This window comes from Vicia villosa, unplaced genomic scaffold (assembly GCF_029867415.1).
Source record: "Vicia villosa cultivar HV-30 ecotype Madison, WI unplaced genomic scaffold, Vvil1.0 ctg.000041F_1_1_1, whole genome shotgun sequence".
NCBI classification, from domain to species: Eukaryota; Viridiplantae; Streptophyta; class Magnoliopsida; order Fabales; family Fabaceae; genus Vicia; species Vicia villosa.
The window spans coordinates 292,024-306,627 of record NW_026704972.1 but is presented as its reverse complement, the minus strand read 5'-3'; the positions used below and the strand labels follow the sequence as shown (position 1 = coordinate 306,627).

At 37.2% G+C, this 14,604-nt stretch overlaps 2 protein-coding genes and 1 non-coding gene across 3 annotated transcripts; 1 reads left to right on the top strand and 2 right to left on the bottom strand.

Annotated features, from left to right (window-relative positions):
• Nucleotides 1–9,994: 9,994 nt before the first annotated feature.
• LOC131622698 (uncharacterized) lies at nt 9,995–10,519 on the bottom strand. The gene has a single exon (XM_058893738.1). The coding sequence runs from the start codon at nt 10,517–10,519 to the stop codon at nt 9,995–9,997; it is 525 nt and encodes a 174-aa protein (XP_058749721.1).
• Nucleotides 10,520–10,780: 261 nt separating this feature from the next.
• Nucleotides 10,781–11,704, bottom strand: LOC131622697 (uncharacterized). Its single transcript, XM_058893737.1, has one exon. The coding sequence runs from the start codon at nt 11,702–11,704 to the stop codon at nt 10,781–10,783; it is 924 nt and encodes a 307-aa protein (XP_058749720.1).
• LOC131622738 (small nucleolar RNA R71) lies at nt 11,214–11,320 on the top strand. Its single transcript, XR_009289987.1, has one exon. It is a non-coding gene; the product is annotated as a small nucleolar RNA R71 (small nucleolar RNA).
• Nucleotides 11,705–14,604: the final 2,900 nt, after the last annotated feature.

The window sequence follows — 14,604 nt, the reverse complement described above, 5'->3', positions numbered from 1 at the left end:
CCATAGACATGCCCCTTAGTTGAGTACGGGTTGGCGCAAGATCAGCATTGTATTGGTACTGTTTGTAAAAAGCAGCAGCTAATTCTTCCCAAGTATGAACCTTGGTATTTTCCAGCTGGTAGTACCACTCGAGTTGTGTACCCGACAGACTTTCTTGGAAGAAGTGAATCCACAATTTGTTATCCGTTGTATGAGGTTGTATCTTCCTCACATAGGATCTCAGATGTAGTTTCGGGCAAGAAACTCCATCATATTTTGCAAAGACAGGAACTTTGAATTTTGGAGGGATAACAACATCCGAGATGAGCCCCAGATCATTGAAATCTAAGCCAGGTATTTTTTGTATCTCCATAGCTTTCATACGGTCTTCCAGCTGTTGGTATTTTTCATTATCCGGTTCGTCCCCAGAATGATCATTTTCTTCATTTGAAGAGAGAGAGGGTTTAGCAGAACCCTGGTTGCTTTGATTGTCTTCTTGTTCATCATCACCGACTGTTTCAGGGATCGGTGGCTTTGTGAACTTTTTGACTGGAATTTTGATCTTTCTTCTCAGGTGACTCACACCTACAGATCCTTTGGGCTTCTTTTTCTTCTTGATTATCAGGGCTTTCAGTTCTTGCTGCCCCTTTGCCAGTTCCAGAATTGCCACTTGAACTTGGGCATTCTGTGCTTCGAGATTCTTGATGCTTGTTTCGGATTCCATCTCTTCTGACTGAAATAAACAGCGAGAAGATGAGAAATCCGTCATGTGAACCTGTTATGCAATGTGTATGACTGGATGCCATGTGTATGCAATGTATGAAATGTATATGCAATGTATATGAATGCAATGTATGAAATGTATATGCAATGCATGAAGTGAAATGTGTGTGCAATGTTTCAAGGATCTTAGAGTTTAGATTTGTTAAAGAAGAAACAAACGTTAGTTAATCAATTTATTTCTTTTTTTTTTTGCTTCTTTTTTCTTTTTTTCTTTGCCTCATTTGGGCTTACAAGACAGAAATAAAATAAATGATCCTTCAGGTCTCCCGTGGACGCTTTCTCTTTGCCCCCAGGAATGTGTTGATCTGCTGTTCTTCTTGAAGCTGTCCGGTGAGCTCCAATATCCTTCTCTCATAGTCCTGACAGTATGATTTGAAGGTGTCTCTTTCCTCTTTGAGTTGAACCCAAGATTTTTGCAACTCTTCTAGGTCAGTTGGCATGTCCGGGTGTAGAATAACTTGAGGTTCATATCCTTCGACCTCTGGTTCAATAGTCACAGGTAGAACAGCGGGATATGGCATAAGGAGTTTCTGAGCATGAGTGCGGACCCATCTGAGGTAGGGTTCCATAGGAATAGAATTCCATTGCCCCAGAGTTTTGCTTTCTATTCTATAGACACTGCCCCATGCATGTATGAACCTTCGTCGGTGTCTATGAGAATCATTCTCGTAATCAAACACAATGCCATGGATAATCATGTCATGAGGACCGTTGCTCCTTGCATATCCGAATTGGCGTAGAGCTAAAGAGGGATTGTAAGTGATGCCTCCTTTGATGCCAAGGAGTGGCACATTAGGGTATTCTCCACAATGATCAATGATAGTAATGTCTCTTTGAAAGAAGTTGTTCCACCGGATATCTGAATGAGACAAAGACATAATCCTGCGAGACCAATGCATTCTTTGTTCATTTCTCAACACTGATCGGGGAAGATGAAATGTAAACCACCTAGCCAGTAGTGGTATACAGCACATGAGAGTTCCTCGTTTCTTCATGGTACGAGTGTGTAGAGAATGTAGAATGTCTCCCAGCAATGTTGGTACCGGGTTACGGATTAGGAAAAGGTTGATGATGTGTACACTTATGAACTGGTCGGGATTTGGGAATAAAACCAACCCATAGATCAAAAGTGCCATAACTTCCTCAAAAGCTGGATAACTTTTGTTTTCTAGCAGTAGTCGAGCCTTTTCCAATAAGAACTTGGCAAGTAAACCCTTAACTCCACTCTTTGTTTCCCAATTGGACTCGATTTCTGATTTCCGCAGATGTAAAGCAGCAGCAATGACTTCAGGTTTTGGAATCCTTTCTAAACCAGTGAAAGGTAATTGATTTCGAACAGGCAATCCCATTAGTTCAGAGAATTCTTCCAAAGTGGGTACCAACTGGTAATCAGGAAAGGTAAAGCAATGATGTTCAGGGTCAAAGAACTGGAACAGGACCCGTATCATGTCTTCTTCAAATTTTGAGGTAACCAAATGGAGTAGGTGACCATGCCTTTCAGTGAATTGAACATTCCTGGGGAATTCTGACACTAAGTCTTTTAGTTCAGATGGTACCGTTGAGATGTTGATTCGGATGTAATCTTTGGTGGCGGGAGCCATTACCTGCAAAAACAAAGGTAAACTCTTTGATCCTTGAAGTGTTTGGTGCAAAAATGATATGCTTATGATGCAAACATGTGGCACACAAAAACAAATCAAACAATAGCCTTAGGTTTAAAGGCTTGCATGGAGCTGATAGGTGATACCCTCCCCACTGAAGTTGAGTTGGTTAAAACCTGTCCTAGAATAGTATTCGGGTTCTATGATCCTTGGAAGTAACATCTCAATACGGCGCTCGAGCGGCCGATCAAAATATTCCTCGAGGATAACTAACTTCGATCAATTTCAAAGCTAGCCACTTAATAGGCCACAAGTCAAGTTCAACTAAAAAGGTTCTAAGACAAATTAGTGTTTAATGACATTTCGGAAGCCTAATATACTCCTTGATCGTTTTCAAGGGACATCAGTATAAACCAAAGTATCGCACTAACGATGACTACCAGATCAACCGTATCGGTACATGCCGTACAGTTTCCTTGGTCTAATGTCATATACTTAAGGTATCTCGAGATTCGGGTTAGAATCTTTCACACAAGCAAAATACCCAAGCAAGCCTTTGAAAAATAGAGCAATCAAGTCAAACAATTGAAAACATCGAAGTGATCTATTCTCTTAAGGTAACCCCTTTTGAAAACATTTTGTTTTTTGAAAGTATGTCCCCAGCAGAGTCGCCAGTTCTGTGGACCTCCGATTTTTTTTTAATACCGGGCCATACCTCTGATCTGTAGAGATACGTGAACTGACTCTTTTTTGTCGCTTAATGCTTTCGCATTTTTGAAAATATCACAGAGTCGCCACCGACCTTTTATTTTATCCAATTAAGGAAAGGTTTATAAAAGAAACAGAAAAAAGACCTTTAAGAAATTCTGGGTAAGGGGGTAGGTTATACAAAGGGAAGGTGTTAGCACCCTTTGTATCCATGGTTATCCATGGGCTCTTAAGTTTGCTTAGCTCACTTGTTTTTCGATCACTTTTCAATTGCTCTGAAATTGCTCATATGTGGTTTCAAATACCTTTGTAAATTGAATTTTGTAATGATCCGTGTGTGGATGTATACAAAATGCTTGTTTATCTTTCGAAAGATGTTTTGAAAAGAACGTTAACTTTGTAATAACCCGTGTTTGGATGTATACAAAGTATTGTCTTTTTTGAAAGTTTTGAAAAATCAACAGTGTATGAGAATTTTGTTTGTTTTGATTTGAGCAAGCAAACTAGGAGGTCTACCCTGAGTTGTAAGGTCTTTATCCTATTTCCTTTAAAAATCTATCCTTTCACCGGATATAAAAGCAAGGTTCGATTTTGTACTCAAAACAGTGGAATTTTGACTTTGATTTTGAAAGAATGAGAAGGGATTACCTGAAGAGGTGCAAGTGTGATTGTGATTGGATTCAGATATTTATCTTTGAAGTTAGTGATCTAACGGTTCAATTTTATCTTTGACATACACGCAGTTTATATTTGCTGGAAATTAAAGTGCGGAAATGTAAAGTGCGGAAAGTAAATCTACGCTATTACATCGATTGTGCGGGAAATGTAAACTAGCCTATTTACATGAATTTGACATCCTATACATTTATCTAGGAATTTTAAATTGCAAGAAAAATAAAAGGCATGTTTTTGGATTTTTTATGATTGGTTTTAATTATAATTAATGCATGATTAATTAAATTAAAATGAAGAAAAGAGATGAAAATTGATTTAAACCTAGAAATTAAGTTTAAAATATGTACAAAATATTTGTTAATTAATTTTAAAACAAAACTAATTTTTTTGGAATTTTTGGAATTGATTTGAAATTGATTTAAGTTAATTAAAACATAATTATGCAAATAATTATACAAATAATTAAAACTTAAAGATAAAATTATTCAAAATATGTACAAAATTAGTTTATAATATATAAACAATATTTAACACAAAGAACAATTTTTTTTATGATTTTTTGATTGGTTAGAATAATTAAAAAGCAAATATATAAATATATACTAATTAATTATGCAAAATATTGAAATTTTGAAGAAAAATAAAATATTTTTATTTCATAAAATAGTATATTATTTTAGAAGTCTAAAAATATTTTTTGTGTATTTTTTGGATTTTTAAAACTATTTTTAATTAATTTAACAAAGAAATCAAAATAAAATAGAAAATAAAATAGAAATAAAAGGATACTGATCCTGTGTGGAAATTTATGAGGGAGTATGGTGTGCACGCGTGATCTGGAGCGTTGGATGAGTCATAAATGAGATCAGATGGTCCAGATGGTGAGGGAACATCACTTATGACACGCCTGCAAAACACTGAAACCAAGGGTTATATTTAAAAAAACGCGCGCGTCAGAACCAATAGGGAGGTGACACGTCTTCGTCTTCAACCTTCAGACAAGACTTTTAATAGCGCTTTCTTACCAAAAGCGCTGTAATTGGTTACTTACTAAACCTGCAAAATAGCGAATAGGGTCAAACGTACACATAAACTTGGCGCGACCTATCAGTTCAATTCGTTTGGTCCATGCGAATTCAATGGTACTAATTAGAACCTCTAATTTTGCCTAATTTGGAAAGCCCTAATTTTGAAGCTATGAACCCTAAAATGGTGATTTCGTTTGTACATGTCCAAACTTCAATTAAGTTTCCAGAAATGATCTACACCTCAAACCAAACTCAATAGTATGTCTACATCTTGTTAAACGTGTGTGAATAACCAGATACGAATTGATTTTAGTTTGAACAAATTTTGACCTGTGTAGCTCGATTCAGTGAGCTTCAAGGCTTGTAATTGATTGAGATAGCTTCAGTGATGTTCAAGGAACGTGTTTGAGTGTTTAGTTTGAATGGAAAGTGACTTAAACTTGGAATTCGAATTTCAAAATTCTTTGAATATTTTAAGAGATTACAAGTGTGTTACAAGCAAGAGTTTTGCTCTCAATTTCTGTCTCCATTGTTACTGAAGTGCTATAGCCTATTTATAAGCATTAGAGTGCTTAGAAACTAAGCCAAAAGCATTGATGAGTTTTTTTGGAATCTTGACTTTTTCAACATTGGTAGCTTTGTCTTTAAGCCACCATGGCTTGATTTTCTTCTTCTCCTCTGCTGTACTTTGCTTTGGGACAGAGTTGAATGAGTCTTGCTTGGAAGACAAGCTATTCTTTATCCATTTCAATTTCTTTTTAATTTTAATCTTAAAATAAGATAAAATTATGCCAAAAATGGATAAAAAATGATGTGGGCTTAGCCTTGGTCGTGGGAGGCCCATAGTAACATGGAAATGATGGTTGAATGCTGAAAACTTGGCCCCTTTTGGAAAAAATGCAATTTTGAACAATGTTGGTTTCATGCATTTTCCCAAAATTTAGCCAACTTCAACAAGGTGTAAATCCCTCAATTTTTGTCATATGAAGGAGATCTTGCACTTTTTGGAAACCTCAAAGAGTCCTCTAACCAATGTCTTTGGTATCATGTCAAAATGATTTTTGAAGCTCCTTGTGTGTCCTTTTGAACAAAGTGTCTTTTTGTTGACTTTGAAAATGACCTGTAATGTCTTTGATCATATTTTTCAAATGGTGAATCCAATGACCATGGGATCAATGGCATTTGAAAGATAATTGAATTTCCTTCAAAACAAGCTTTGGTTTGAATTTTTTGGATGAAGGATGAGAGAGTTATGATCAGTCAAAGTTGAGTTGACTTTTCAGGCAAAAACCCTAATTTTGAATCTTAGGGTTTTGTTGATTTTTGATCTTTCCTTGATGAATTATGATCATCCAATGATCAAATGATGAATCCTTTGACAAAATATGGACTTTGACAAAAAATTTCATTTTTGACTGTCTGTTGACTTTTTTGGTCAAACGGGTCGTCTGTTGACTGTTTGAGCTGCTGACGGTGCGTCTGAGTGAATTGAAGTTTGAAAATTTGTATGATGGTACTTTGAGATATATGGATGTGTATGAAATCCATTTGAGCTCTCAAAACTTGTTGCTCCTGTAAAAACAAGAAAAACCCTGATTAGGGACTGTTTGTGTAGGAGACAGTTAAGCGTACCTGATTTTTGTGCAGTGTTGAGTCTCTGCTAATCGCGTGATATTCAGAAGACTTCTAGAACAAAAATCTTGGAATTTTGAATTGTGAAAGATTGATTTGATTGATGGTACAAAACACTGAGAATTGTACTGCCAGCAGTTTGGCTGTCAACTGACTGTTCAGGTATTGATGTAGCAGTTAGAGTGAAAAATCAACAGTCAAAGTTAATTTTCTTTTTTGTTGTTTTTTGTTTTTGTTTTATGTGAAAAATGAAAGTTTATTTACATGACTTGTTAGAAAAACACAGACATAATAAATAACTAATATTTACGGTATGCGGGCAAAATTACCGATAATAACCCTGAAAATCATTTAATGCACAGAAATAGGAATATTTGACTGGCAGAAAACACACAAAATATTATCTTAGTAATTAAGCAATATTATGACAAATAGTACAACATTTAATACTGACAGTACAAATATTACATACTATATTGAACAGTACGACGAATAAACGGTACATTTAAGAAATAAGAAATACGGCAAATTTTAAGAATGACGATTAATGACCCATGCTATGAACAATAACATGTAGATGATTGGGAGCATAACCATTGCAGGTCCACACTCCTCAGGACTATGCAGGCAGAAGAAAGTCATGATCACCGTAGCAATGGTGATGACTGTAAGGAACAGTGTTTCTATCCATTTTGCCATTCTTGTTAGGGAAGAAGAGAAGATGGATTATGAAGTGGAAATTTGAGAAGTGAATTAGAATTTGATGTGAGATTTTATGGAAGAATGAGAGGTATTTATAGAATGGAAAGAAGGATAGAGACGTTGAGGAATAGTGTGATTCCGTACAAAAGGAAAATTTGAGTGGAAATAAGATTTGAAAGAAAGTGGAGATAGTGTTGGAAAAAGGAGAGATTTGATTTTTGAAAAAGAGATTTGAAAAGATTTTTGCAAATAATGGAATATAGTACAAAAATTAGTGGGAAACAAAAGATAATAATAATCTACTTGTTACCAGTACAGTCTAAGTTTCCTGATTCTGCGCCTGCAAAAAGATTTAACTTTGTACCAATTGTGTCAGTACCATTTATCTGTAAATAAATAAATAGCATGTGTGAAGTAATAAACAGTATTTGGTGTTTGCGTAAGAATAAATTCAACTGCAAGCCAAATTACTGTGTAAGAAAAATTCTAAAAACTAAGTATTTCATATGTCAGGATATTTGTTGAAATAATCCATAATTATATGAGACTCTTAATTTTCAGATTGGAGTTTTCTTGAAAAAAGATGTGGGCAAATTTTGGGGTATAACAATTGTGAATTAAGCAAACACAATTGCGCGGATAAAGCAAACGCGATTAAATTATAGGAAGAACAATCATCGAATCAAATCAATATATATTCTATGGAATTTGAATTAAGCAAACAAGACATAGAGCACGATATTGAAAGGAATGAATAATTTAATTGGAATTGATAAAAAAACCTCAAAGTATTTGGAACTCGACTCCGGCAGATTTCACCTTCGGATTAGTTCTCCATTACACGATCGTACCAAAGCTTCAAAATATTTTCGTGAATAGTGATAGATGAACAGTGACCGCAGCTGCCTAACCTAAGTCAAAGCCACAACCCGTTTTACAATCCAACTGGGTCAAACATACGACCCAGGCCCAAAACCAATTAACCCGAAACTTAACTAAAGCTAGTGCAGCAACTTCAACGCATATTCTGGCCCTTCTACAGTCCGATTCTGACTTTGACTCAAACATAAGAATTGTAGCTCTTTCTCTTAGCTTTCCGGCGATTATTAGAACGCCTCAATCGGACTCCTGGAACTCCAGATATGATCGTTTCCGTGCAGACTGTTATTGCTGAAAAATTAATACAAAAAACAAATAAGTGCAAAAATAAAATAAAATATAAAAACATATTAAAACATAAAAATAAATAAAACAAACCGAAGAAATACTTGTGTACAAACATGGAAGAACGTGCATTAAAATGCACTGATCAACTCCTCACTTCCCTAACGGTCTTAGGTGGGTTTAGGTTTTCTATAACTTCTATCTTGGCCTTATCAACTTCTATACCCCTCTCGGAGATAGTGTGTCATAAGACTATCCCTTCGTTCACCATAAAATGGCACTTCTCCCATTTCAACACAAGGTTCACTTCCACACATCTTTCCAAGATTTTCTCTAAATTTGAAAGGCAGTTTTTAAAATCAAATCCACATACAGAAAAATCGTTCATAAATACCTCCATAATTCCATCGAGGTAGTCTGCGAAAATCGACATCATAAAGCGTTGGAAAGTGGTAGGTGCATTACAGAGTCCAAAGGGCATTCGTCTGTAAGCGAATGTTCCATAAAGGCTAGTAAATGTGGTTTTTTCTTGGTCCTCTGGGTGAATAGGGATTTGGAAGAAACCAGAATATCCATCAAGATAGCAGAAATACGAGTGTCTAGCTAGACGTTCAAGCATCTGATCTATGAATGGAAGAGGGAAATGGTCTTTTCTAGTTGCCTTGTTCAACTTTCTGTAATCTATACACATACGCCATCCTCATTCTGTTCGTTTTGCTACACGCTCCCCTTTCTCATTTTCCACGACGGTGATACCTCCTTTCTTGGGTACCATATAGACGGGGCTTACCCACTCACTATCCGAAATCTGGTATATGATATCAGCTTCCAATAACTTAAGGACTTCTTTCTTAACTACATCGCTCATGATAGGGTTTATTCTTCTCTGATGTTCTCTTTAGAGTTTTGAATTCTCTTCCAGCATAATCTGATGCATGCATACGGACGAGCTTATTCCTTTTAAATCTGAGATTTATACCCTAAAGCTGAGGGATATTTCTGCAAGGTATCTAAGAGTTGGTTTGTTTCGATTTGGTTTAGAGTGGCGCTTATTATGACAGGTCGATTCATCTCCTCATCCAAAAACTCATATCTTAGATTCTTGGGTAGTTCCTTAAGTTCTATGGTAGGTTTCTTGGTGCACGGCATAGGGTCAGGGGTAAGAGCTAAACATTCAAAAAGGTTTTCGTCAATGTAAGGTTCAATACTCTTAAATTCGTCATCCTCTAAAATGGGGGTTGAAGGTAATTTGATCAAGGATTCGTTATGTTCGAGTTCATTCACACATTCATCAATGACATCAATGGCATAACACGCATCTCCTATTACTTGTGCCATTAGAAACTTCGATAGAATGAACTCGATCTTTTCATCTCCTACCTCAAAAGTCAGCTTCCCTTTTTTAACATCTATTATAGCTCCGGTGGTCGATAGGAATGGTCTTCCTAAGAGGATTGGGATGTCATCGTCTTCTTTGATATCCATTACTACGAAATCGGTCGGAATGTATAACTGACCAATCTTGACAGGTATGTCTTCTAAAATGCCCATGGGGTATTTGATAGATCTATCAGCTAGTTGTAATGACATCTTAGTAGGCTGAAGTTCTCCTAATTTTAACCTCTTACAGACAGCCAAAGGCATCAGACTTACACTCGCTCCTAGGTCTAAAAATGTTTTGTCTATCATTTGATTTCCTAGGATGCAAGGGATAGAAAAACTTCAGGGATCTTTGCCTTTCTTGGCAAGTTTATTTTCAGATATGGAATGACATTCCAAAGGTTTAGGATCGTCGAGTCGCCGTTTGTTGGACAAAATATCTTTCAAGAACTTGACATATGATGGTATCTGGGTTATTGCTTCGGTAAAAGGGATCTCTACGTGGAGTTTCTCTATTACCTTAATAAACTTTTGGAATTGGTTTTCTGTTTTGGTGTTTTTCAACCTTTGTGGGAAAGAAATAGGTGGTTTGTAAGGTTGTTGTGTGTGATTCCCTACTTCTGGTTTTGATTGCTTTTCAGGTTTCTCTGGTTCCTCTACCTGGTCCTTGGGTGCAGCATCTTCCTTAGGTTTTTCTGGTGTGCTTAGGTTAGGATTTCTAGGCCCTTCATAAGCGGTTCCACTTCTTAAGGTAATAGAATTTGCTTGGCCTTTAGGATTGGGTTGAGTTTGTCCAGGGAATTGTCCTCCAGGTACAACTTGTGCAGAGATGGTTTGGGCCACTTGGGAAATTTGGGACTCAGGCATTTTGGTGTGGGTCATCAGCTGGTCAAACTTGGTTTCCAGTTGAGTAACTAGTTCATTCGTGTGAATGTGTTGATTCATAAACTTCTTATTTTTCTGAGTTTAAGTCTGAATAAAGGTGTCTATGGTTTCTTTAAGGTTTGGTCTTGGTGGCACAACTTGCATAGGTTGGTTTTGTTTTTGCGTTTGGAATCCTTGGGGTCTCGAGGATCCGGGATTTTGGATGGGGTTATTGTTTTTGTAAGAGAAATTTAGGTGGTTCCTCTATCCAGGATTGTATGTATTCGAGAAAGGGTTCCCTTGGGTATAGTTAACTTGGTCTGAGCTAGATTCGTTCAAAAGGTTACAGTCAACGGTTTGATGTCCTTGAGTTCTACAGAGTTTGCACTCCGATTGGATTGCTGCCACTGTGGTAGGGTTTTGAGACATGTTCTCAACTCTCAAGGCCAGGGTATCCATCTTGGCATTCATCATGTCTATGCAACTTATCTCATGCTTTCCTCCATGGCTTTCCTTTTTCTCTACTGTCACTCGTTCTATTCCCCACTGGACGTGGTTTTGGGCCATGTCCTCTATCAGGGCACAAGCGTCAGGGTAAGGTTTGTTCATCAATGCTCCGCCAGCGGCAGCATCTATGGACATCTTTGTGTTGTAATGGAGTCCAATATAGAAGGTATGTATGATTAACCATTGCTCTAGGACATGGTGCGGACAAGCTCTCAAAAGTTCTTTATATCTTTCCCAGGCATCAAAAAGTGATTCGCCTTGGTTTTTAGTGAAACTAGTGATCAGGTTCCTAAGGACAACGGTCTTACTTGGTGGAAAATATCTGGCAAGAAATGCTCTCCTAAGGTCTTCCCAAGTCGTTATTGAGTTGGCTAGAAGGGCGTCTAACCAGTCATGGGCTTTACTTCTAAGGGAAAAAGGAAACAATCTTAAGCGGATGGCTTCGGGTGTGGCTCCATTTGCCTTAAGGGTGTCAGCCAACTGAATAAATACCTTTAGATGTTGATTCGGGTTCTCGGTAGCGAGACCAGCGAATTGGTTTTGTTGTACTAGTTGTAATAGTGAGGGCTTAAGTTCGAAATTGTTGGTTGTTATAGCGGGGTTTACTATACTAGAACTAGGCTCCTCATTAGATGGTTGAGCAAACTCTTTAAGCGGGCTTTGGTTACGGTCTTCGGCCATAGCTTTCCTTAACTTAAGGATAAACAGACGTGCTCGGGCGTAACGTTCGGGTTCCACTAAAGGGTTTAATAGGTTACCGGTGCTACGATTTCTACGCATCTACCGGCTAGAATAGCCTTAGTCTAAACGGGATAATAATAGGGTACGAAATTTGACGAAGTTGGTCCCCGGCAATGGCGCCAAAAACTTGATGGGTTGTTTACGTATAGCCTAAATATAGAACTGCAAGTGCACAGCCTATCAAAGTAATATATAAGATTATCGAACCACAGAGACCAATTGTCAATCTATCAACTCTATTGCTAAGGTGCTTATCTAAGGTGAACAAGATTATTGATGTGAGTGCAGTGCAACAAAGTGAGTAAGCGAAGTAAGTAACAGTTTAAGCAACAAGTTGGAATGTAAATCATGAAATCAGACTATGGTCCAGTCATGCATAAATGAAATCACTTATGGGGCAGTATTTTCTATCCGTAGCAAATAATCAATTTAACGGGAACTTGTAGCTTTTGCCTACTAAGAACCGAGTTTACTCCTTAAATTAAATTCCTTTATTGTCACATATAAAGGGCGCCTTCCGCGTTAAAGAGGTAAACCTATTTTTAAGAAATTGATAGTTTTGACTTAACAGAAAAGTAATTTTGACTTGGAAAGATTAACTTAAAGAGACTTTCGGCTTTTGACCAAGAGTCAGATTTCAAACCTACAAACGCGTCCGAAAATAGTTTTAAAATCGTTTTCTAAAAAGTGTTAATGATCCCTATTTGACCAACCAAACTGATTTTTCTCTTTTTGTTTGGTTAAATAATAATCAAGTCATATCATTAGTATGGACGGCTTTTGATCTTACCAAATAAACATTTAAACATAATTGACTTAAGTTAAAAGCAAAACATCCCCAAAGTGTTCTCACTAGCATGATAATTGGAATACGATCATGATGACAATCATTACATTCAAACCTTTATAATTTAGCCAGACATGATAAGTGCGACTCTATAACACGTGTAGACTATGGTAAGAGCGTTTAAAGTCTATAAAACGTGTAGACTATGGTAAGAGCAATTATAAATAAAGAAATGCAATTAAATAGAACCTACTCCAAGAGGAGGCTTTGATTCGGGTACAAGTTGCGGAAATGTAAAAGCGGTATGATGAACTTCAACCAAAGTGCTCCAAGACTTGATTATAACTCAATCTACACCGTAATAACTCCTCGATGTGAAGAGATTATTACTTTGCAGAAACTGATAGTATATGGCTTAAGATTGTACTAAGCTTGGATGAAACTACAAAATGAAAAACGAAATCTATTTATAGAGGATTCTGGAGGTGCGTAAAGACAGGAATGCCCCTCAACTCCTTCTGAGCGGGAAGAGGTTTGTGAAGGCCGCGGGCGCGGCAGCCTCACCGCGAGCGCGGTGTGTGCAAACGAAGGAGACTGTGGGGACGTGGCAGTTGGCCCCAGGGTGAAGTGGGCCACGTCATAGCATCCCCTATAGCCGGCGCGGTGCTGGACGCCATAAGTGCAAATCTTCTTGAAAAATCCTATTTTCTGGGTGTTTTGGCTCGTTTCTTCACCGAAGGCTCTGAAAGGTCAAGAATCCTGAAAACAAAAGAAATAGAAACATAATACATGAAAATGATAATAAAAACTAAGGAAAACATGTGATATTCGAGTCAGAAACATAGTGCGATTCAGTGCGATCATCTATATGCCCTCACTACTACAGAAAAGTGTTAGACGCTAGGCTTCAGTATCTAGAGGGGGGTGAATAGATACCTCATAATTCAATCGGATTTCCTTATTAAAAATATGGCGAAAGCGTTTAGGGATCGACTCGCGTCTATTCCGAACCGCTACTGGAAGTATTATATGTGTTTTTAAACCACAAACTTATTTTAATGTGATGATGAAAACTTTTAGAGAATCAACCAATTTCAATTGCTATAAATCGTTTAAGTGTTTGCTTGATAACTTGTTTTCAATGGCTTTGATTTATGATAGAAGCAATATATCAAACACTTGGTGATAATGTCCAAATTGACTTGTGAATCAATGTGTGGTGACTTGTGATGTTTATGCAGAATCTTATCACACAAGTTTAACACTTGATATGTTAATCAATTTGCAATTATACCCATAATTAAGCGTAATAATAACGAAAAGATAAAAGCAATAAGAACACGATATTTGTTCAGGAAGTTCGTTGATCGTCCTCGCTACGACTACATCTGCCCCTAATTCCAAACGGGAATTGGGATGTCTTTCATTATGATTGAAAACAGTTTGTACAAAGAAGATAACAAAGAAATAACGATAAACCGATTATGTTGATTCTTTGTATCTTCTTCCCCTTGATCTTGAGCCAGATCAAGTATCCTCCATGAGCTTATCGTTGATTCCCTTTCTGCAGTGTTGTGAATTGCTCGAACCTTTGTTCTTCAATCTTCACACTCAGCTGAATCCTAGATGAAGCCTCTTGATAAAAACCCCCAAAATTCACCAATCTTGGAGGATAAAATCCCAGATTTTATTCACCAAAAACCCCACAAATCTTCACCCACTAGGAACCTTCAATTCCTTTCCATGGACGTTATCGATCTTGATCACAAACCCTCACCACAAGAATTGTTATGTGTAATTGTGTTGGAGTTGAGAAGAAGAAATAAGATGAGAAGCCTTTGTGTATCTGTCAGTTGTTGGTGTTCCAAATGAATAATTAACAGAAAAAGATATAAATAGGTGCAGCACAGCTAACACAGAGCAAACACATCATTTGGCAATTTTTGGGGTAATAGGTCGACCTACATTATTGATTGGGTCGACCTAAAATGGAGTAGATTCAACATAATTCTGTTTGTGTTCAGTTGGGTCGACCTGTTGGTGCTTTGGGTCG

Excerpts from the sequence above, each read along its gene's own strand:
- LOC131622698 (XM_058893738.1), bottom strand. The coding sequence starts at position 10,519 with ATGCCTGAGTCCCAAATTTCCCAAGTGGCCCAAACCATCTCTGCACAA.
- LOC131622697 (XM_058893737.1), bottom strand. The coding sequence starts at position 11,704 with ATGGCCGAAGACCGTAACCAAAGCCCGCTTAAAGAGTTTGCTCAACCA.